Below are 21891 nucleotides of genomic sequence, written 5' to 3'. Positions count from 1 at the left end.
CCCCCCGAACCTAAACTTTAAAATCTAGTAGTCTTCCTTTTTTTTTCCTTTTGGTTTTGTGGTTTGTGTTTGAAATCGGCGGGGTTAGTAGTAGTAGTCGTAGGGCAGTAGGGTCCAAAGAAAGAGATGTTTAAGATAATCATCACGGTATGCACAACTTGCAATAACAACAACAACAACGAAAAAAAAGATGAAAAAAAAAACTTGGACACAATTTTTCGTTTCCATTTCTCACCACCAAGATTGTCGCAACTCCCCCCTTCTTATCAAAGTGCTGATATCAAAACATAGAAGAAGGAGTATGTGATACTACACCCATCATGGATCGTAATAGAGAAGTAGTAACCGTTCATTGATTTTCCAACGCCTCCCATCGTGCCATAAAAAAACCAAAGAAAAAGAACAAAAAAAGCCATGATCCGTTTCAGACATTTGCTCGCGTTCACACAATAAAAAGTGGTCGGTCCGCCATCTCATCTAACTTGCGGGAAAACTCCCGTAAAAAAAAAGACTTCGAACTCGACATTGAACTCGGCTTTGGTATCTTAGTTCTCCGCAATCGTCTTGACGAATTCTGATCATCCATGTTAGCCTTCCAGACATCCTTGAAAAGGTAGAAAATATCGAAACTCACCCCTGTAGTCCACCTCATTATTACTCGCGTCAATCGTGCTCTTGAACAACTCATCCACCTCCTCTTCGCTCATCTTCTCGCCCAAGTTGGTCAGGATATACTTGATTTGACCCTTGCCGACAAACCCGCTGCGATCCTTGTCGAACACCTGGAACCCGCGGATGTACTCTTCAATGTCAAAGGGCTCGCGGAAGCCGCCGGGGCGGTTGAGGATCTTGGAGAAGGTGTCGAAGTCGACTATTCTTGCGTTAGCCAGATGGAAACATGGAAAGATTTGGGTAGAGAGGGTGGAAACCAAGGGAACATACAGTCAGCTCCGAGACCACGCTCCAAATCGGCAATCTCGGCCAACGTGGGGTTCTGGCCGCAGGCACGAAGCAAGTCGCCCAGTGCGCCGCGGTCGACGCGGCCGTTGCCGCGCTTGTCGAAGAGCTGGAAGGCTTCGCGGTAGTTGGTGGAGGCCTGATTACTGTTATCCATTGTCCTTTACACTTTGCTGCAACGAAATCTCTAGTCGACGTCGTCCGTCTTATTCGGTGCGTGTGGAAAAGAGAACGGTGGTTGGAGTGCCGGAGACGGAGAGAGACGGATGTTTGTTTTGTGTGTGTGCGTGGCAAAGGGAAACAAGGCAACGAGTTCGGTGGTCGGAGTCGGAGTTTTGTTGTGTTTGTAATGTTCAAGCCGCGGGGGGGCGTTTTGGTGTAGCCAGGTGAGGCAAAAAAGTAGTCGTTTGCTCCCTTTCTCGTCGCCTTGTTTTCGCCCTTTGCTGCACCTGCTGTGGTCCGTTTGAACGGGCAGCGTCGTTCCATCTCCGGCACTCACTGCTTGGCGTCTGACACGCCATTTGCGCGGCGAGTTTGCTCGCCTTTGCAGGGTGCAAAGGGGGTACAGACGGGGGCGGCGGTGCGGGTGCGGGGCAGGCCTCGTGTGCCTGTGTACAATGCCACCGTCTCTTTTCCAGGGATACACCAGTTACAAAATGTCTGTTACATACCATTGTGTAGATGTAGTTTGTTTGTAGGGAGTGTGGGTGGTGCAAAGGTGCTCGGCAGGTGTTCAGAAAGGAAGTCCAAAATCTGGAGTGGATAGGGCGGTGTGAGGCTTTCGAGTTGGTGTTGAAGGGGCGGCTGTTGATGTAGCCTGAGCGTGGGCCGTATGGTGCGACGAGCGCAAAATAATGTCTGCCAAGGGCGGAAGCGTCGTCGTCTCAGCAACCAGCGGTGTACGACTATCCGCGGCTACACATCACTGGCTGTCAACCAACTATCGCGCTGTATCACTGACGACATGGTATTGTTAGGCGCTGTGGCATGTTGATGTGTACATTGTATTCGTCCTTGGTTGTACATTGCGCTTGTGCGCCATGCAAACCCTCTATCTATGCACTCCAATAAACGTCCTCTCACCCCGATACATGTGTATACTCCTACTGAAATGATCCTCTTCCTCTTCCTCCTCCTTGATCCACACTCCATCCACCAGTTTTGCTCTCACCATCTTCTCGTCATTTCCCTCTCCAGGCAGCGTCCCACCATCCCTAACCTTGCCTTCAGCCATCCTCACCCCCACAGCCTCAACCACCGTATCAAAACCCTGCTCAACGTCTTCTTCACCCCATGGCAGGCTGTCAATATCAATTTGTTTTTCCTTGCCCAGCAGACACATGATGATGACCATAGCCCCAGCCTTTGACATGACCTGATTCGCCTGCTTGCACGCATCGTCATTACAGCACTCGTTGCATCCTTGCAAACAGTGACAGCTCGTCAGCCTCTGACACGCCTGCTGCAGCAACGTATCGATAAACTCAAAAGCCTTTGTGCTAATCCCAGAGCCACTCGCACCCCCCTTTGCGTCGTAAAAAGTTAGCCGAGCCGGCCGCTTCCTCGTCGATTCCTTTTGCAGAAACTCCTTCTCGGGCACTTTGCATTCCGTCCGGACGTCGCCCGGCATTGAAATGACAAAGTTCGGCATCAGACATAGGACCGCGTGCTCAGCAGCATGGATGCCGGCTGCAATGTTGAGCCGCCGGGACTTTAGAATATCCATGGCGGACTTCGGCACGTCGAGCCACATGCCCTTGCTGAAGAGAATAATGGGCGGGTTGTCGACTTGCACCGCGTCTAATATCCGCCGGCGCTTGTCGATCTTGAAGAAGCCGTACACAACCTGCTTGATCTTGATCGGGCCGTAAAAGGCTTTTGACCGTGAGCCTGGGATGCGGTGGATGGCTTCTGTCTCGACGGGATCAATGTCTGTGTAATCACGCTGCTGAGTCGTCCAGTCTACCTTGACGTACTCGACCTTTGCCAGCATCCGCTCCTGTGAGAACTCCTTTACCAGATACGTGTTGCCCTGGTGCAAGAATATGCCGCCGTCGTAGAGAGTAAAAAAGGCACGACTGGCTTCTAGCTCTTCAAGAACAGTGTTCTTGCCATTTGTAGTGTCGATAATAGCAAAATGATCTTCTTCTGTATCTCGGATAGCCACCGTGCGAGACGGCTGTGGGAGGAACCGCTCATTGACGTGGTAAAAGCCCTCCTTGTCACGACGCATACGCTCGCGAGCAATCTTGGGAAGCAGAGTGCCGAAATATTCCACATCGGTCTCCACATTGATCGGCATCTCGTAAGCAGCACATTGGATGTGGCCCTCAACCACAAGCATGTTCTCCAGATCCACCTGGAGCGCGCAATTTGGCTTTGTGAAGATCTCGTCTGGGTTCGACATGTAGTACTGGTCCGTAGGAAAGGAGTCGCCGACCAGAACAGACAAAGAATCCTTGTTTCTTCGGCCAGCACGTCCACTCTGTTGTCGGAGATTGGCAATGGTGTAGGGAAAGCCAACTGTGATGACAGCGTCCAAAGATCCGATATCCACACCAAGCTCGAGCGCACTGGTAGCTACAACACCACACAGTTTGCCATCAAACATTTCTCGCTCAATCTCCCGCCTATCTTGCGGTTTGTATCCACCTCGATACGACATGACGCGAGGAATGACTTCTGGCCGTTCCAAGTTTGTCAACTCCGCCTTGACAGCCACCATCAACGCCTCACATTGTTTTCGTATGCGACAAAACGCAATAGTCCGTACACCTCTGAGCATAAGTTGACAAAACAGCTTTGCAGTCTCAGCCATACAATCACCACGTCCCGAAGTAGGATCGCCGGGATCCTTGAAAGGCGTGTTCCAGCAAAGAAACTCCTTGCGACCAGACGGCGATCCATCAAAGTCTGTTAGCCTGACTTGCTCAACTCCGAAGATAGTCTTCATGTGTTCCTCTGGATTTGCAACGGTAGCCGAGCAGGAAATGAACTTGACATGACGATTTCCCACTGCTGCACATACTCTTCGTAGGCGCCGCATGATGAAAGCCATGTGTGCGCCGAATAGTCCGTTGTACACATGCAATTCGTCAACCACCACAAATCGCAGGTTCTGCAAAAAAGTGCGCCAGGAATCCTCTTGCGGTAGAATAGTAATGTGCAGCATGTCAGGATTGGTGAAGATGATGCGTGCTTCATCGCGGATGTAATTTCGATCACCCATTGGCGTGTCGCCATCAAATGTCTCAACCAGAACGTCTTCAAACCCAGGCATGAACCGCAGAAGCTCCTTCATACTCTTCCTCTGATCCTGAGCCAGTGCCTTGGTAGGGAAAATGTACATGGCCCTGGTATCCGGCTCCTGCTCCAGCTGATGCAGAACGGGTATCTGGTAGATGAGCGATTTCCCAGAGCTTGTCGAGGTAGACACAATCACATTGTGCCCATCATAGAGATTGTTGATAGCCTCGGCCTGGTGTGCGTACAACTGAGTGATGTTTTTCGTATTGTAGAGGGCATTGACAAGGCTTTGTGACATGGCAAAATTGAGGTCGCCATACACAGGTTCCTGAGGATCGAAAACTCGATGACCGTCTGGTACAATTTGGCCAGTGTACCATTCAAGCGTCTTAATCTCGTTGAGGATATCCGGAATGGACTTGCGTTCTGCAGGTATCGAAGACGGTAATAATGACCTCTCTGGACCAGGAGTCGACGCCCTACTTTCAGACGGCATCGGAATGAAGGCCTGAGAAACCTCCTTGATCTTTTCTACAGCATCGACGCCATCTTCAGCGCATTGGTTCAGGAAGGCATTGATTGCCGAAGTAAACTTGGCGTTCCTCTTCTCAATCAAATTCATCATCTGCTTCTGGCTAAACACCGGCATCTTGAGTTCTTCATTGCGCAGCTTCGTCGTAGCGTTGGTCGGCTCCCCAGTTTTCTTATGCTGGACCTGGCGCCTCAGATCGCCATCAATGAACTCAAAGAGCAGTACCTCCTTGTGCTCGCCTTTTTCTGGCTCAGGTCCAAGTATGGCAAAGTCGGTTGTACGCCTCCCGTGCATGTTATCTTCCGAGCCCATTAGATTGATCTGCAGCATTGCCTCGTCCACGTACGCAAAGTTGATCGCCCTTGGGATCAATGCCGTGATTTGAGCCACATCCTCAATCAACAGCTCGCGTTGTATGTTACCCTCGACTGTGCTCTTGAGATTATCCAGTGTCGTCGCTAGATGTTTGCGCGTGCATAGAAAAGTATACACTAGGTTTACCGCGCGATGCACCTGAGCAAGCTTTGTGAAGTGCTCTGGCCACGGTATCGAGGTTTCGACAAGCGTGGAAGATCCATGGCGCACGAGAGGCGGTTTACCAGCACCAGCTTTCTTTGGTGCTCGCCGCGGTTTCTTCCCTCCGTCGTGTGTCTTCGTAGGAACGCTCGTCGTAGTCGTGGCTGTAGCCTCGTCATCCTCGCAGTTTTTCCGTTTCCCCTTCCTTACTCTCTGGTCCGAAACAGTGGCAGCCTTCATTCGAGGCATAGCAGTCGCATTGTGGTGTTCTGGCTAGCCAACAGCACTGATCAAAACCACGCTCAAAAATCGATGACGCAATGGCGCAAGGGCAGTGCTTTTACTATGCGCAGGATGTTTTCTTCTCACGCCTTTATTCTTGATTCACTGGGCTGCATGGGATGTGTCAGATATCGTACTTTCGCGATCTCAGTGGCTGTGGCGACGCACATTTGAAGACGCGAAAGCCCTGTCCGACGCGTTGTCGCGCTCTCACGTGCTGGGACTCCAAGCAGCCAACCCCATATACCATCACAACATGGCAAACACAGTGATAACGGAGATTGGCACAAGCATTCTCTTCATCATGTCACTTCAATTCAAACAGAGCCCAAAATATAAATGCTGCATATACAATGGAAAGTAAAGATTTATTCTCATGCCGCATGAGCACACACCAGCCCGGGGTATAAAGCAAGTAGCTCAGCAGTATCCCTCCCACGTCCCATCCTCCGAATAGCCATGTGCTGCCTTGAAAAATGAAGATTAAAAAGACAATATAAAACAACACTCCTTCGCTAGAATGCAAATACAGCAGAAAAGACAGACCTTAAATAGCATATACATGGCATACCATAACCTCGTGATAAACATAATACCTGACCCCGTAGGTTTGCTGGTCAGATCCAATGTTGCGGCAGTGAGAAGTAAAAGAATAAGATCATCGTCACCCATACGTATGCTTACACCACAGTTGCACCTGGAATGAGCATCTCAATGCACTTATTCAGCAAATTGCTTGCCTCGTGCAGCAACTCCCATCTTGTCTTCTTGAACATGTCCCTCATAATGATGAGTAATCCCAAGCAGGCATTGCGATTTGTGACCTTGCTCAAGTCCTCGGGCGACCTGACCCCGCCAACACGGTTGAGATACAAGACCATGTCTCTAACCTTGTCGTCATAAGTAGGAAGCTGGTAAGGTTCCTTGACTGGCCCGTCGAGTGCGAATCCGTACGACCACACAATCAGTGTGGCAAAGTACAGCACCCACGGTCGGTTGAGGAGATAGTCGTCGCGTGCAGAGTAAGAAATGCCAGCAGTTGCCGGGGTGCTGGGATTCAGACTATGATCTCCAGCAACCATGACGCTAGACAGGAAGCGCAGAGCGTAAAAGGTGGCGTCCCGGGCTCGGGCGGTGGGGGCCCATACATCCTTCATCCGGCGTTGAGCGCCATTGTAGTCTTGTGGCGTTATTGACCTGCCGAGCAGTCTGGGTGCTCCGGCGTAGATTTGGCAATCGACAATATCCACATGCATAGCCATGTGCGCCAGATGGTGAAGGACAGTGCGGGACTCGAAGACGATATCGTCATCGATACCGCGAGAATGATTGTGTGAGCTGGAGGAAGATGACTCGTCCGATCGGTTGAGTGAATTGTCAAAGTCCTGCTTCCAGAAGTCAAAGGCGCGAGTGAGAGAACCTCGCCATTTATCGCGCCCACCCAACGCTGTAGTCACACCGAGAGAGCTGACCTGCAAATCTCGCTGATTCATGTGCCATGATACACTCAGCAGGCCGGCCATGAGGATGGTGCGCCCAAACGAGTTTGTGCGGACCGACTGTCCATTGAGTGTCTTCTTAAGACCGTCAAGGAACGACATCGGCTTGATACCGTTTGATGTTAGAGTCTGCTCAACCCGACCCACTTCGGAACTGCTCGTCGCAGACCACAAGGCTTCGTCACACGGCAAGGGAAGACGCATCTCGTGGGCGACCATGACAGCGCTGTGACCAAACATGGTGGCGTGGATGCTATCCATGACGAAGGCTGCAAAGGCAGCTCTCCGAGTAGCCTCATTGGTGATCCAGTGGTTCCACCATTCATCTGGCGTGTTTGCAATTCCATTACTCTTGCCGTCCTTGACGCTGGGAGGTGAGTCCATGGCAGAACGACCAATCAACGAACTGCCTCGCCTCATCAGCGTCAATGTCGTTGCATGGTGAATATGGGCTCGTTCGTGTAGCGGGCGCGTCGAGTACATCTTCTCAAAGCTCTCGAGCAAGAGCAGTCCCTGGAAGATCCAAAGTTTGGCAGGTGGACGGAAATCAGCATCCATAAACATCTCCCAACGCAAGTGCCAGGCAAAGAAGTTGGCCAGCTCAGCACAAGCTTGTGTTGTTTCTCGGCCGTACGTCTTCTCTAGACAAGATGCTCCAAGACACATGATGGCGAGCAGCAAGAGGTCTGGACAAGTGCTCGCGTTAAAGGTTGGCTTGTGCAGTATCGGCAACTGCGGGTGGAAGTGAACCCAGTACGAGCTAATGTACGTCTGCATCATGTGAAGGCTGAGGACGTGACGGCTATCGTCCTTGTCGCCATCCATAATGTCCTCCTTTTGCTTCTTGACTGGTGCATGGTCAGTCTCGTTGAAACGGAGATGAATCAAGTCAATGAGATCCTTGCGCTTCTCTTCCGACAGGGCAGATTCTGGAAGGGTCGTGTCTAAGATGCTGTGGACAGCCATGGGGTGGGAAGGCGGTGCAGGGTTGTTCAGATAGCCAGCCACTGAGGGATCGTAGTTGAAGTATGGAGCTTGAAGACCAATCTGGCTTGACGCGCCTCCTGTAGAGCTGACTCCGCCGGGATAGTCCATGGGCGATCCGCCTCTTGGGTTGAACTGGTTATCATTGAACAGCCAGGCAGCAAAGTCGTCGGCCATGGCGAATGGTGATCGGCTGTATCCAGCACTGCCAAACATTGGTATGGAATATGCAGGGTTCTGGTCCATCATGGCGTCCGATACACCCTGCATACGGTTGTCTATCTGGGCTGAAGAGTCGACGCCGTTAACGGGAGTCTGTGCGGACGAGCCATTATAGTATTGGTTTTCATGTTCTCGAGATGCAGGGGTGCCCGTGGATTGTGGATATTCTGGTGGTGGTAAGGAGGAGAACGCAGGGAAATTTTGCACGGATTGATACGCACTTGCGCTGTTTTGATAGCTGGTCGATGAGCCCGATGGAGTGTATGGCGACGGAGTGACGGTCGAACTGTAGGGTGACGTTGAGCTGTATGAACTCACGTTTGACGTCTGCGCGCGTAGCTCGGGCCGTGTGAAGCTGCCATTACCCACATGTGGGGAGTTGTGGAGAGGCGTCCGGCCTCCCCCGTAATTACCCAATGTGGCCGGACGGGGTGGGGGTGCAAAGTTCCCTGAATTTTGAGCCTGCATATCATAAGGCTTGGCCTCCGAGCTGCCTCGGTAGGCATCATCGCTCCCCGTCCTTTGCAGCGAGTCTTGCCTGCTATGGGTTGCTGTGGTTGGGGTTGGCGACTGGAAGTTTGGCGGTGACATTTGCGCGCAGTGTCCTCCGTTGGAAGATGCAGAAGCTGGAGATTGCAGGCCATGGGGTCCTTGGCTCTTCATGCTCAGCGGCTTAGGGGGTGGTGCGCTCTTTCCCCCCAGTGCAGCAGTCACGATGGGGTTCAGGTTATGCATATTGAACGTGTCCTTGCGCAGCAATTGGGAACCACGGGCCGTGTGTCTTTCCTTGTGGCGCGCGCAGAGGTCTTGTCGGACAAAGGAGCGATGGCAGTCGGGGAAATCGCAGTGGTATATTTGCTTTGGATTATCTGCGCACAGCATTAGCATCATGGCTGCTTCAAGCAATTGTGTTTTCCATGGATACTCAATGTGCTGCCGGTTGCAGCTCTGCCCGAACATAATGGTAAATAATGCAACTCACGGTTCAGTTGGTGGCGGTACAGATGCTCTGCGCGGGAGTAGCTCTTGCCACAGCCCTCGTGGGGGCACTCAAACTTCTTGTCGAGGCCCTTTCTACTGCGCCGCCTCTTTCTCGAGGAGCCATGGCCGTCACCCTCGCCATCGCCCGTGTCGCCATCGTCGTCTCTGTCGCGTCGACGGCCGCGGGCTTCGCCGCTGTCAGGCGAGGCGGGGGTCGGGGGCTCGCTGGCAGCACCGACAGCGCTGTCCATTTTGTCTCCAAAATGCGTCTGGATCTTTCCCAAATCCGACGCGTGCGCAGGATGCATGTGGAGGATTTGCGCCGTCATAGCCAGCGGGGGAAGGGGAATCAAGGCCAAGGTCGTGTGTCGGGGGCTTTGGCAGGTTATGCGCGTGGTTGGGCGGGCCGGTGGCGGGACGACTCGCGTGTCGGGTTGTTGGCAAACAATGGATGTTGATGTTAGTCAAGAGGCGCTGGGTGGAGGGCGAGCATGCTGCTTTTGGAAATCACGCTGCGTAGAATGCAGATGCACTGAAAGATGGAGGGGGGTATTTTCTTGGAGGGGTTGTGGAGAAATGAACAAGAGGGGTGTCGAGTAGATTCAGGTACTAATCAAGGGTAGTGTTGGTGGTGGTGGTGTGGCAAGTGTGTGTGTGTGCGCGCGCGTATGTGCGTGGGTAGTGGTATGTGGGTGTGTAGGACTACGGGGAGCCGCCTGGAGGGGTGGGCGAGAGCGTCTCGTAAATCACCGATGGTCTGGGCAATGAGTAGCAATGACTTGCAGGGACGGGCGCTGTGTCGAGGCGTCGAGTGGGTTGTGTGCGGGGGGTTGGACAAAGTGTGCACCCTGGGAGCGTGGGGAAAAGCAACTGCAAGTGCGCAGGTCGTGTGGGAGCAGACGGGCGCGGGTAGGAGAGGATGGGGATGGGCAATGGGGAATGGCGGGAGCAGTATGTAAGCTGGGCTGCCGCTGCTCAGGGTGCCGAGAGACGGACGCTCAGGCTCAGGCGACTTGACCAAGTGATTGCGCAGTAGCCGCGATAAGAAGACCATGTGCCGTGGCAGTGGATAATATCTCGAATTGGGGTGCACGCCTGGCTGAAGAGGTGAGGGGTAGATGCAGGGCCCCCCCCCTCCCGGCCCCTGGCCATGACCACCACCACCACCGCCTGGCGCAATCAACCGATGGGAGGGTCTGTGTAGTGGTAGTGCTGTGTGCAGAGAGGGTATCTATGTACTACACCCAGCATGGACTGCGACAGGGCCGCCGGCACAACTGGGACAAAGAGGCTCTAATATCAACCACCCTGCAGTAGGACAACGTGGAGAAGGGCGACGGGCCCTCGCTCTTGCGCGGGATTGGCGGCGGCGGGCGTGGGGGCTGCACTGAACGAACGCTTTCTCCGAGGTGCTGGTGCTACTATTCCGTGTAAATGCAAATGCAAATGCCAATGCCCATAGCTACACCAGTTCCATGAATCGCGACGTGCATTTGCAAGTAGATAGATAATCAAATCTCGTCTGCTTACATGAAATCCCTCGGCTGTGGTATGCATACGAGTGAGTAGGCGTACTTGCCAGAGGCAGCAAGCACTCGCCAATTCTCTCTCTCACTTTCTCACTCGCACTCGCCCGCTCGCTGGCTCGCAAATGGTGTCGAGAAAGCCCGACGAATACTAATTTCCACACCTCATCATTCAGCGCCTCCCGCCCTCGCCTGCTCCCATTGGCTGGCAGTTTACCCAGCCAGCTAGTGCCGCGCCCGGGCCCTGCGCACCTGCCAATAAGGCGCGGCCCGGTCGTCACTCCACCACCACCTGCATGTGTATGCGCGCCGCCCGGAATCTCGGCCGCTGTCCATTCCGCTTCTCTCGCCGCATTCGATGCTGCCTGCCTTTGCCTGCCAAAACCCATCGCCCGCCAGACGAGCCAACTCGACTCTCTTGAAAAGAAAAGAAAAAGAAGGTTTGGTAGCGCCAATCAGCCTGCAATGCCATTCACAGTGCACCCATCCCATGCATATGCACATTGCACACATACATATATGCATCTGACCTGACATCAGAGACCGCAACTGCAAAGAAAGAAAGAGAGAAAGAAGAAAACAACAACCCTTTGCCCCCAGTGGCTAGTCAAAGTTCGCGTCACCGTTTGCAGCTCCCGACACATCTGCACGCATACGCATTACTTTTCGCAATCCTCCACGTTTCAAGAGCTGCATCCTCTCCTCCTCCTGCAATGTTACCCCGTCCCACCCGTCTCCTATTCTTCATTCTTACTCATGATCCCTTGGCTATACAACTTCATCAACTATGCCATGTAGCTGCCGTCTTTTCCATTTCCACGGCACACGCTAGCGATAAGCTCTCTTCGCCCCGCGGACGCTATGTGCGCCGTCGCCAACCTAACAAGCACGTCGGGTCGACTTACCAGACCACACTTACGTACGCATGCAAATCCATACGCCAGCTTCTGAGTCTTCTCCTCCTGTTAACCCTCCCATCGTGAGATTGTGAGTTTGAGCACACGACTGCCTGACGTCAACCCGCCTGCACAAGACCACACACGGCACGCGTGACCAATGTTTGTACGTACTTGTGTGTGTATACTACATTGTACATTGTACATTGACACTTGATCCACGGCAGGCCCCTCGGATCGACCCCGCCAATTCGTCGTGTCTTACTACTTTTTTTCGCTAAAGGAAAAAAAACAAAATAATACATGGTATGGTAATAGCCCCTTCCATCCAGTCACTCCACTTCACCCTCGACAAGTACCTACTCTGCCGCTTGCGAGTTGGCCTCGTCCTCCTTGTCGCTCGCCTTTGCAGCACCACCAGCCTCTCCACTCTCCCCTGCCTTCGCAGCAGTCGCCTTGTCGCCGTCATCACCAGTGGCTGTAGACTCTGCTTGATCTCCCTTCCCCGCAGCTGCCTCGCTCGAGGCCTCGGTCCCGTCACTCTTGGCTGCCTCTGTGGCGCTCTCGCCCGAAGCCTCATTATCGCCTGCAGGTGCAGGATCCCCGGCCTTTTCATTCCCAGTGCTCACTGTTTCCTCTTTGTCATCATTTTTGCTCTCTGATGCTCCCGTCTTGGCACTCTTAGCACCGGATTCGTCACCCTCCTCGTCACCCTCTTCAATCGTGGTGACATCTCCGTCACTGTCTTCTTCGCCCTCTTCATCGTCCTCATCCTCATCCTCATCGTCGTCATCGCCCTCTCCGCCTTCCTCTGGTGTTGCTGGCTCAAAAATTTGCGTCACAGGCCGGGCGTTGAGGTTGAGATCTGGTTGCTCCTCCTCCTCTTCATTCTCTTCTACCACGGTGTGCACAATTGTTGCACCTACCGATGGCGAATGCCTATGTCGCTTTGTAGTCCCGGCAGTTGAAAGTGAGTTGTCAGACATGGCCCCAGCCAGCGTGTTGTCAGAGATCTGGGAGCCCGTGTCTGAAGGCTCACGCTTCAGAATCAGAGGCGGTGCCGTTGGCTTGTTCTCTGAGTTGAGATCAATACCCTCTGCCTCTGGGGGTATGGTGTAGTTGTCCTCTGGCACCAAGCCATACACATCGCAGACTGTCTTGTAAAAAATGTATAGCCCTGTGCGTCCCTCGACATGCCAGAAAACATCCCGGTGAGAGTACCATGCGTGTGCAAATATCCTGTACACACGTCTGAAGATGTTGGTGAGCTGTCGTGTCTGTGAGTGCTGCGTTGACTGATCTGTCCCCAGCGCGAGGCGTGATGGAAAGTGCTTTGGCGATGTGAGGGTATTGGCCGCCCAGTCGAGCGTATGACAGCAGTAGTCAATTGCGCAACATGACTTTGGTGGGTCGTGAACCGCGCACAGATACTGCCACTCTGACGCACGCATCTCCGGGCAAGTCAACGACGAGCATGGCGGGTTATCTGCGAAGAGGGCGGTTATAATCGAGTTGACCTTTTGTATGAGAAAGCGGCATAGTTCGTAGAGCCACAGCGTCCTGTCCACATTCTCCGGCGCATGTGCAATCTTGAGGGCCATTTCTCGATCTACGGGCACGGTGCCGTTTGCTCCTATCGGGTGCGTGAGGAAGTTATGCAGCGCCTTGAGGTGCTCCGTGAGCTGGAACGCTGAATCAATCTGGCCCAATGTTAGCCATGCGCCTTTGCATCTTGCAACCGGCCATGCCTACCTCTGCAAGTTCTACAAGCGGAGGGCCCTCTGCCATGTCTGCTGCCTTGGTCCCCGGCCGTATCCTTCGCTCAGCGACATGGTCAAGGTTGTTGAAGGGCGTCTGCTGGTCGGACGAGGCTGCAATTGGCGACAGCTGGTCTTCAGGGATAGGTGGCGGGCTGGGAAGACGGGGCGAAGCGGGCGACGTCATGGCGATACTGCTGAGAGCAATTGAGGAGCGGGGGCTTATAGAACAGCCTCGCAATCGACGCAGGTAAGACCTTGGGGTGGGGTGTAGCGTGTTGTTGACTTTCGGTCTATCTGGAGCTGGCTGCCGACGCAGGGTACATGTGCAGGGATGCTGCCCCAGTACGCGACCGCGCTAGAGTCTTTGCGGGTCACATTTTTGCTCCCCTCCGCACGACGTCATTGCTGAGTCTATTGGCTTGCACACAGTCTGGGGTGCATTCTTCGAGTCTTCTGTCTTTACCGAGATATTTGGAAGCATACTATTTTTCAGGATCCATCTACGTGAGTACCACCCTTGATTTATAGTACTGTTTCCCCCATTAGCAAATTCCTTGCACTCACATGACCTGTCTCTCACCTTGGGCCAATGCGCCTGTGCTTTGGTGTTTTTACATGTACCTTAACATGTACAATTCTGCTAATTGAACATCTGAAATATTCTTCTAATGTGTCTCAGGCACATATACTCATAGTCTTCCAACGGCTTACTCAACCCCCTCAATCCTTATTTTCTATCTACCATTGCCTGAGTCACCATGAGTGCCGATGCATCCGACGACGAGGTGCCAAGTCTCATTGAACCAGAAAGCGCCACCAAAGTCATAAATGACCAAGATGATGAAGTTCCAAACCTTGTGGGTAACTCAGACGATGCACCACAGAAGAAAGTTCCCATCACCATAGTCACTGGATATCTCGGCGCTGGCAAAACGACTTTACTCAACTATATCCTGACTGAGGAACATGGAAAGAGAATTGCTGTCATTCTAAATGAGTTTGGTGACTGTACGTATTCATTCTTCACCACTCGGACTTTTTATTAACATGAAAATAGCAATCGACATTGAGAAGCAACTCACCGTCTCTGATGCAAACTCCACATCCGCCCAACCAGCCCCTTTTGTCCCACTAGCAAACGGCTGCATATGCTGCTCCGTCAAAGACATCGGTGTCGCCGCAATCGAAAACCTAATGGAACAATCCGGCCTCTTCGACTACATCCTGCTCGAAACCACCGGTCTTGCGGATCCGGGTAACATCGCCCCCATGTTCTGGCTCGACGACGGTCTCGGCAGCAGCATCTACCTCGACGGCATCGTCACCCTTGTCGACGCCAAAAACGTACTTAAAAGCCTCGACGAAGGCCTCGGCGACGACGAAGAAAAACTTCAATCACAAAAGAACGCCCACGACCACGATGATCACCACGGCCCCTTACTCACAACCGCCCACCTCCAAATTAGCCATGCAGACGTCGTTATAATCAACAAAACCGACCTCGTCACCCCCGACGAACTCGCCCAAGTAACCGACCGCGTCCGCTCGATAAACGGCCTCGCCCGCATAAAGACAACAACAAAAAGCCAAATCCCAGACCTCCAGGGCCTCGTCCTCGACCTCCACGCTTACGACCAAGTCACAGAGTCTGATCTAACTTTTGCATCAAAAGGCCACTCCCACCTCGATCCCTCCATCGCTACGAGTACAATCACCTTCCCCACTTTATCCCGAGAGCAAGTAGACAAGTACGATTTCTTTCTCCGCACGCTACTGTGGGAGGAGACGCTGCCCAACGATGTTGCTCACAAGCCGTTTGAAATCCACAGGCTGAAGGGACGGGCGCCGGTTCAAGGGGGGAAACTACTCCTAACGCAGGGTGTGCGGAGTATCTACGACACTAATGAATTGGAGGGCGATGCTACGGAGGGGAGTACAGAGGGAAAGTTGGTGCTTATTGGGAGGGGAGTGGAGCAAGAGGGGTTTCGGGAGAGTCTGAGGCAAGTGTTGGGTTCGTAGATTTAAAACATTCAGAAGATGATGTTGAGAATGGAAAAGTTTATTTTATTTGATACATGTCTTCGCATCCGCCTTGTACTACGTCTTCTCCTTGTTCCTCTCGTTGGAGAGGAGCGTAATCGATTACCTCCCCCCCCCCCCAAAAAAAACGGAAACTCTGCATTCTCCCCCGTCCCGCAGATTACTCTACTCTACTGATACTACATACTATCCACACAAACCCAATGTCCCCTCATCGGCCCGATTCACATCCCCATCCCGCGCCTCTCTCGTCCATTGGAGGAAGAATTCCGCAAACCCCAATAATAAACCGCTTCCTTTGCTATTTAAAATGATTACTGTGTATATTTGCATGCGAAAACGGGGAAAATGGGGAAATGGAGAAATGGGGAAATGGAATGTTGGGAAGATAGATAAGCGGGTTGGTGCGTAAGTATGATGGGGAGAGACAGGGGGGTTTTTACGGGTAAAAAGAGGGATACTGGGTTTTGGTTGGGTTCGTGTGGTGGTGGTGGGGGGTTCGCATAGTAGTGCTATTTTGAAGTTTAAAACTTCTTCGAGGATGATTTCTTTTTTTTTCTGCTGAAGAGGTATGTGGTATCAAGGATCAAAGTAAAAATATAAAAGAAACGTTTGTCTTCTTTTTAGTGGGTAGGGTTATGAGATGGTTCGCAGATACGCCTAGGATACGTTAATCAGAGGAAATCAAGATGAATGTTTGAAGGGTTATGAGATGGTTTGGATGGAACTGTATACCATATACGTGTGAGTGTGGCTTCGTTGGCTCGAGGGAGTACCCGATGGATCTTTGAGGGTTGGCCTTTCTGGGGCTCCGGTTTGCGCTGGTGAATGGGTAGCCCCTACCGTACCCTATGGTGGGAGTATGGTAGTGGTCGCACGGGCCGCGGGTAGAGGTAGGGGTATGGTAGGGTTGCCAAGGGTTGGGTAGAGGTAGGGTAGGGTAAGGCAGATGTTACACGAGACCCTACTTCTACCTCTTTACCACAGTACTTCAGTTCAGAATATCATCATATTGTAATTCCCACATGTTCGGTCGTATGTACCAACCCGTAGTACATACTGCTACGATGCCATAGGAAAAATACGGACGTTGTGGCTCGGTTGTTGATTAGTACGTACACATCGTGCACTGCCGCTTCAGCTTCAGCCATCGATTTGTTCACAGAAGGACCAGGATTTAATTTCTACAGCCGGGCAGATCATAGAATCACTCTACTGATTCAAAATGATCGGCTCTGAGGACGTCTGGCCGTTCTGCGTCGTGAGCTTCGGCGGGTTTGCTGCGCTACCCCTAGTTATAGTATGTAGGTTACCTTGCATGAATTGCTATTGTTCAGACACGAGTACTGTTGTATTGTAATACTCTGATGATTCATAGAAGCTAACTAGTCACATGGGGCCGCCCAGCATACCTGGACCAAGTCCAATATAGTTCCCTTGAAATACCGTTCCACCAGAGACTGTAATAGCATCTCGATACTCGGAGCCATTCTGCACGATGCTCTGAGGCAAGTATTGTACCGGATCGGTAGCGACGGCACGGGATGCATCAGTAGTGGCTGGAGACCGTGTCCAACCGCCTACGCCCCCAAACCATCGACGTATCTCTGCAGATGCAGTAGTGAGCCACTGCCATTGACCAATCCCTGAGGACGGAGCTAGGCACAGTTCACCCTTATTACGTCTTTCTATTTCATGCAGCAGCCGGGTTCTAGCGTTGCTTCTTCCTTCGCCGTAGATGAGCGGAATGTGGAGATCAAAGAGGCCGAGGAGGCTATACGCCTCGTCCTCCTCACGTTTAGTCTGGCGCTTCTCTGCCCACGAGAGTCTTTCCTCAATCCTGAAGTCAGACAAGGGACATCCTGCCAGTGCTTGAATGGGAATGCCCGTTATTTCATGGATTTGTTGCTCCAGCGATTTCTTAGTCCCGAGTTTGGTGCCTTCGCGAGAGAAGAACTCGACCTCTGGGGAAGCAAGAAGCTCCTGGAGTGTCCAGCCTCGGGTGAACCATCTGCTGCTTCGGAAATCGGACTCCCATGTCTTCTCAGTATTGGCTGAGACGTCGGTGAGGTATACATAGCATTTAGCTGCGTGCTTGTACCAGCGGAACATTGAGTTGATCGCCTCTGAGAGCTCCGTGTAATTCGATCTATCGATGCAACAAGAGTCCACCCAGAAGTAGCGCAGGCCATCGCTAGCAGCTCGCTCCCCACAGAACTGTGTCTTTCTATACCCTGCTTTGTCTTTGCCAGTACCTGTCACTATGTCTTGCAAGGTGACTTCTTCCTCATCCGCCTCCCAGGTATGCGACAGTATCGCATACGGAGGCACTTCATTATGAAGATCTTTTGTCACGCTAAATTTGTCTTGGTTCTCAAACTCTATCAGGCGCATGGCTGGAGTGCAGCAAATGGTATTTATAGATAGTGGGATTGCGATAGCAGAGGGGATGACGGGGGTGTGCCGAGGCTATCGCCGCAGTAAAGTGGGTAGAGGCTCAATATACTTATGTATAGCAATAAGATGATCAGGCCACAAACCTTACTGCTTGCTTTTTTTTGGTAGCTTGCGTAGAGTACTGCTAGAATAAGCCTATTGCTCATCGGTCCGTCAGATGTCCCTAATCGTTCGCCATTGTAGCGTCACTCAAGCGCAGGTGCTACGTTGACTAATCTGCTGTGCAACTTTGACCTCCGAGACTTCTGGAGCATAACGAATGAATACCAGGACGGCAATGCTACGGATTTTATTGACGATATTGCTTTTCACAACTTGGGGCGGCCTCTCCTTCTGGAACTTTACTGATAATCACTTGATTGATTGGAAGTTCCTTGGTATTGATTCAACGAGGGAACACCTGATCCAATAATGACTTGCACCCTCTCGAAGGATTCTGTGTCGCATAAGATCTTAGCCATTCTACGTCCGCCACGTCACTAACTGTTGGACGTTGAACGTTAGCTGCGAGGCTGGACGCTAGCTGCAAGGCTGAACTTTAGCTACAAGGCTGGACGTTAGCTGCAAGGCTGAATTCTGGCTACAAGGCTGGACTTTAGATACTACAAGGCTGATGTTGTGGCGTTCTAGCCACAGAGAAACAACCAGCAGTATGTTTACACGCATGTCTAATCAACACCGTCTTTCTGCGACCTTTTTGGTTGTCCTATGAGCTCATGGTAAGCTGCATCAAGGACGGGTCATGTAGAGTGTTGGCGTCCGCTTCATTGCCTTCGTATGAAGCCTCAACGCTCATTTGTGCAGCGTCCGTTTGGGCAGAAATGCAAAATCTTGTCGCAAATGGGTATGTATATAAGATGTATAAAGACTGTTTTCTATCTATCATCCATCATCCATCACACCACAACTCAACACGATTATCCCTGAAAATGTCGTCTGGCTCTACGCATAAACTTCTCGGTGGTCCTGGCCAGAAGCGAAGCGATGTAACTCGGTAAGCATCATAGTAGCCTCGCCTCCGCATTTCACCAACGGACACAGTACCGATGCCACTATACCGCATCCTCAGTTAGCTCAAAATTCAGCCCAATCACCCGGCCTCCAAGTCACTCAAAGAGGTTCAACATTCGGAAAAGCTATAACGGCCACTGGAGATGCTTCGATTAAGGCAGGCAATTACGTAGATGGTGTCAAATCGGGAGAATTCGATCAGGAGGGATCAGCGTACCAGGATAATATCGTTTCCGAAGATAAAGCAAAAGTTAGCCTAGGCAATCATATGAATGGACAACAAAGTGGATAAATAAGAACAGGTAGAATTGAAACCTTATTCTCTTCGTCTATTTGTGGGGAGTATTGATCCCTGTGATGCGATTGCTCATGAGCATTGCTCTTTGGAGTCGAGCGACGAGAAATGCACATGATAGCATTTCAGATATCAGGACCTCTGATCGGAAAGAGGAGCCAGATCACAGCTCCAGCAGCTACCATACAAGTCTGTCGAGGTCCGCAGCCGACTCTAATGCCTTCAGGCAAATTGTTATCCGTGGTCACAAGGGCGACGGCTGCCAATTATTGCCCTCCCAGCCCGGGCTAAGCCGGTGACTCAGTGACTTGAGCCTGTTCCCGCCTGTTATTTCTTGGCCGAGCGAACTTAGGACAGGCAACAGCCGTACCATGATTTTCTGACGCATAAGTAATCGAATGCCTGTGAGTTCATGCAAAGCTCCCAATCTAGAATTCCCTTCATGTCGCCACGAAATCCGCCTGCGCAGCGGGAGAGCATGCGATCTAGCGAGGTGCAGATCCTCCAGGACGGGTCCTATTTTGGTAACACTATCGCGACGGATCAAGCAATAGTCTGCCAGGGCAACCTCTTTGGTAGCTTTCACAGCTCCAACTTTAGTAAGTCGCGCTCCAACGCTACTAGTAGCACCTTGCAGAAACTCCATGCTCACACCACCAAGGCTACTCAGTGGCGACTCGACATGATTTTACTGGCCAATTTGCGTATGCTGCGCTCAAGCCTGTCGAGGCGTTCGTCCCACGAAGCAGCCTGCACGACCAGATACACACGCAGCTTGCACGCGCTGCTACAGACAACAGCACTAAGACGCTCGTGGTGTGGGGACTAGGCGGGGCAGGCAAGACGCAACTGGTGCTAGACTACTGCGTGCGAAAGTATTATCGCGCGGAGTATAAGGCAACATTCTGGATCGAGGCCGGGCGCAAGGGGTCGCTGGAGCGCGACTTTGTGTGCCTGCACCAGACGCTGTTTGGGCTGCACACATTTGCTGGAGCAAATTCGGCGACGACGGTCAGTGCAGAGAATGCCGTGACTGGAGTGAAGACCTGGTTTGCGGGTCAGCAAGAGCGGTTACTAATGGTGTTTGACGGCGCCGATACAATTGAGGACGCAGAGGCAGATGGTTACATCGACATCCAGCACTTCATCCCTAGCGCACCATTTCTCGACGTCATCATTACAACTCGCAGCAGTATGGCGAGCGGCAGGGGGGTGCAGGTGAGCGAGATGGAGGCGGAACAGGCAGTTAAGCTATTTCAGAAGTATGCTCGCCTACCACGCCTCGATGAGACTGCTAGAGGTGAGGTGATGCGTATTGTTGCAGAACTTGGGTGTCTGGCATTGGCTGTCACGCTTGCTGCCACATATGTGGGATTAACGCCGCGGCTACAGAGCGACATCACCGAGTACCTACCTGAGTACCTGCAGCGACGACAGGAATTGCTTGAAAGAAAGCCGAGCCTGGTGCACCAATACAGCGCGAGCGTGCTGACGACGTGGGAGACGTCATACGCTGCCGTTGCCAGCAAGTGTATCGGGGCGGAGGTTCTGATGGCAATGCTATCATTCCTGAGTTTCGATGACATATACCCCGAGCTGTTCTGTCCCGAGACTGAGGAGGGTAGTGTGAAACAAACAGATGAGACTGGCGTAAACTGGAGACGCCTGGTCTCTCCGCAGCAGCCAGTAACCAAGTACATGATCGAAGATTGTTTTAAAGAGCTAGAGAAGTACTCACTCGTGCAGCGGAAAGCTAAGCATGAGGCCTATGTGATGCACAAGCTAGTGCATGCTTGGGGATACGGGCGGCTCGCAACAGAAGAGCAGGTCGAGTACAGTCAGGCAGCGTATGGGCTTGTCATGGAGGCGATAGAGGGTTGTGGTTGTGCACCAGACAACAAGCTTCGTCTGGTGCCGCATGTGATGGCCTATCTTGCCATTTTACTAAAACAGAAAGGACATATCGACAAGAAAGCAGAGATGCGGAAGAAAGTGATAAAGAAGTTGACGGAGATCTTAGGCCAAGAGAATCCTCACACAATTCGGGCTATAGAAAGCTTTGCCAAGACGCGTAAGGTACAAGAAGACTTAGAAGAGGAGGTGGAGATACAGAAGGAGATGCTAAAGATATACAAGCGTAACTATGGTAAAACCCATCCTAACACAATTGGGACGATGTATCACCTTACTCGCCTACTTAGACGGCAAGAACACCTAGAAAAGGAGGCGGAGAGGCAGAAGAAGGTGCTAGAGCAGCAGACGCAGAACTCAGGCAAAAACCATCCTTGCATGATTATAGCGATACATAACCTTGCTGCTACACTTAGCGATCAAGGATGCCTAGAAGAGGCGGCGGGTATCCAGAAGTTGGTGCTAGAGAAGTATATGCAGATGTTAGGCAAAGACCATCCTACTACTATTGTGGCGAGAAAAAACCTCGACATCACGCTCAACCGGCAGAAATCAAAAAGGTAACAGTGCTCCCATCTAAATACAACCGTGCGAACCTAACTATGGAAACCCCGTTAGCTCTCCCTTGATATCCTGGTGAACTCTACAGCCCAGCTCCAGCATCTGTTCGCAAGAGGAACAAGAAGTCCCAACACGGCTTTTCCGAACCCCCCCCTTTTATGGACATAGATGAGCAACCATTATTCTCTGCTGCACATTGTTGTTTACTATAGCAA

The 21891-nt window shown here is 51.9% G+C and overlaps 8 protein-coding genes across 8 annotated transcripts; 3 read left to right on the top strand and 5 right to left on the bottom strand.

Annotated features, from left to right (window-relative positions):
* Nucleotides 1-545: 545 nt before the first annotated feature.
* COCMIDRAFT_27336 (uncharacterized protein) lies at nt 546-1114 on the bottom strand (the record flags this gene model as incomplete). The annotated part of the gene is made up of 3 exons (XM_007690942.1): nt 546-574; nt 635-871; nt 943-1114. 3 exons carry the CDS (start codon nt 1112-1114, stop codon nt 546-548), a joined length of 438 nt encoding a protein of 145 aa, XP_007689132.1.
* An 894-nt stretch (nt 1115-2008) lies between these two features.
* Nucleotides 2009-5500, bottom strand: COCMIDRAFT_27335 (uncharacterized protein; the record flags this gene model as incomplete). Its single annotated transcript, XM_007690941.1, has 1 exon — nt 2009-5500. One exon carries the CDS (start codon nt 5498-5500, stop codon nt 2009-2011), a length of 3492 nt encoding a protein of 1163 aa, XP_007689131.1.
* A 713-nt stretch (nt 5501-6213) lies between these two features.
* COCMIDRAFT_98420 (uncharacterized protein) lies at nt 6214-9548 on the bottom strand (the record flags this gene model as incomplete). Its single annotated transcript, XM_007690974.1, has 2 exons — nt 6214-9107; nt 9221-9548. The coding sequence occupies 2 exons, from the start codon at nt 9546-9548 to the stop codon at nt 6214-6216; spliced, it is 3222 nt and encodes a 1073-aa protein (XP_007689164.1).
* A 2452-nt stretch (nt 9549-12000) lies between these two features.
* Nucleotides 12001-13585, bottom strand: COCMIDRAFT_98428 (uncharacterized protein; the record flags this gene model as incomplete). Its single annotated transcript, XM_007690973.1, has 2 exons — nt 12001-13341; nt 13394-13585. 2 exons carry the CDS (start codon nt 13583-13585, stop codon nt 12001-12003), a joined length of 1533 nt encoding a protein of 510 aa, XP_007689163.1.
* Nucleotides 13586-14159: 574 nt separating this feature from the next.
* On the top strand, nt 14160-15420 carry COCMIDRAFT_98409 (uncharacterized protein; the record flags this gene model as incomplete). The annotated part of the gene is made up of 2 exons (XM_007690972.1): nt 14160-14409; nt 14459-15420. 2 exons carry the CDS (start codon nt 14160-14162, stop codon nt 15418-15420), a joined length of 1212 nt encoding a protein of 403 aa, XP_007689162.1.
* Nucleotides 15421-17130: 1710 nt separating this feature from the next.
* On the bottom strand, nt 17131-17835 carry COCMIDRAFT_77060 (uncharacterized protein; the record flags this gene model as incomplete). The annotated part of the gene is made up of 1 exon (XM_007690971.1): nt 17131-17835. A coding segment is annotated over one exon (705 nt), but the record flags the coding sequence as incomplete, so codon positions are not given.
* A 1075-nt stretch (nt 17836-18910) lies between these two features.
* COCMIDRAFT_98401 (uncharacterized protein) lies at nt 18911-19201 on the top strand (the record flags this gene model as incomplete). The annotated part of the gene is made up of 1 exon (XM_007690970.1): nt 18911-19201. A coding segment is annotated over one exon (291 nt), but the record flags the coding sequence as incomplete, so codon positions are not given.
* A 445-nt stretch (nt 19202-19646) lies between these two features.
* Nucleotides 19647-21679, top strand: COCMIDRAFT_98402 (uncharacterized protein; the record flags this gene model as incomplete). Its single annotated transcript, XM_007690969.1, has 2 exons — nt 19647-19779; nt 19842-21679. The coding sequence occupies 2 exons, from the start codon at nt 19647-19649 to the stop codon at nt 21677-21679; spliced, it is 1971 nt and encodes a 656-aa protein (XP_007689159.1).
* Between the last annotated feature and the right edge of the window lie 212 nt (nt 21680-21891).

The sequence above is a fragment of the Bipolaris oryzae genome (genome assembly GCF_000523455.1).
Source record: "Bipolaris oryzae ATCC 44560 unplaced genomic scaffold scaffold_88, whole genome shotgun sequence".
Lineage (NCBI taxonomy): Eukaryota > Fungi > Ascomycota > Dothideomycetes > Pleosporales > Pleosporaceae > Bipolaris > Bipolaris oryzae.
This window is presented reverse-complemented; position numbering and strand designations above follow the sequence as displayed.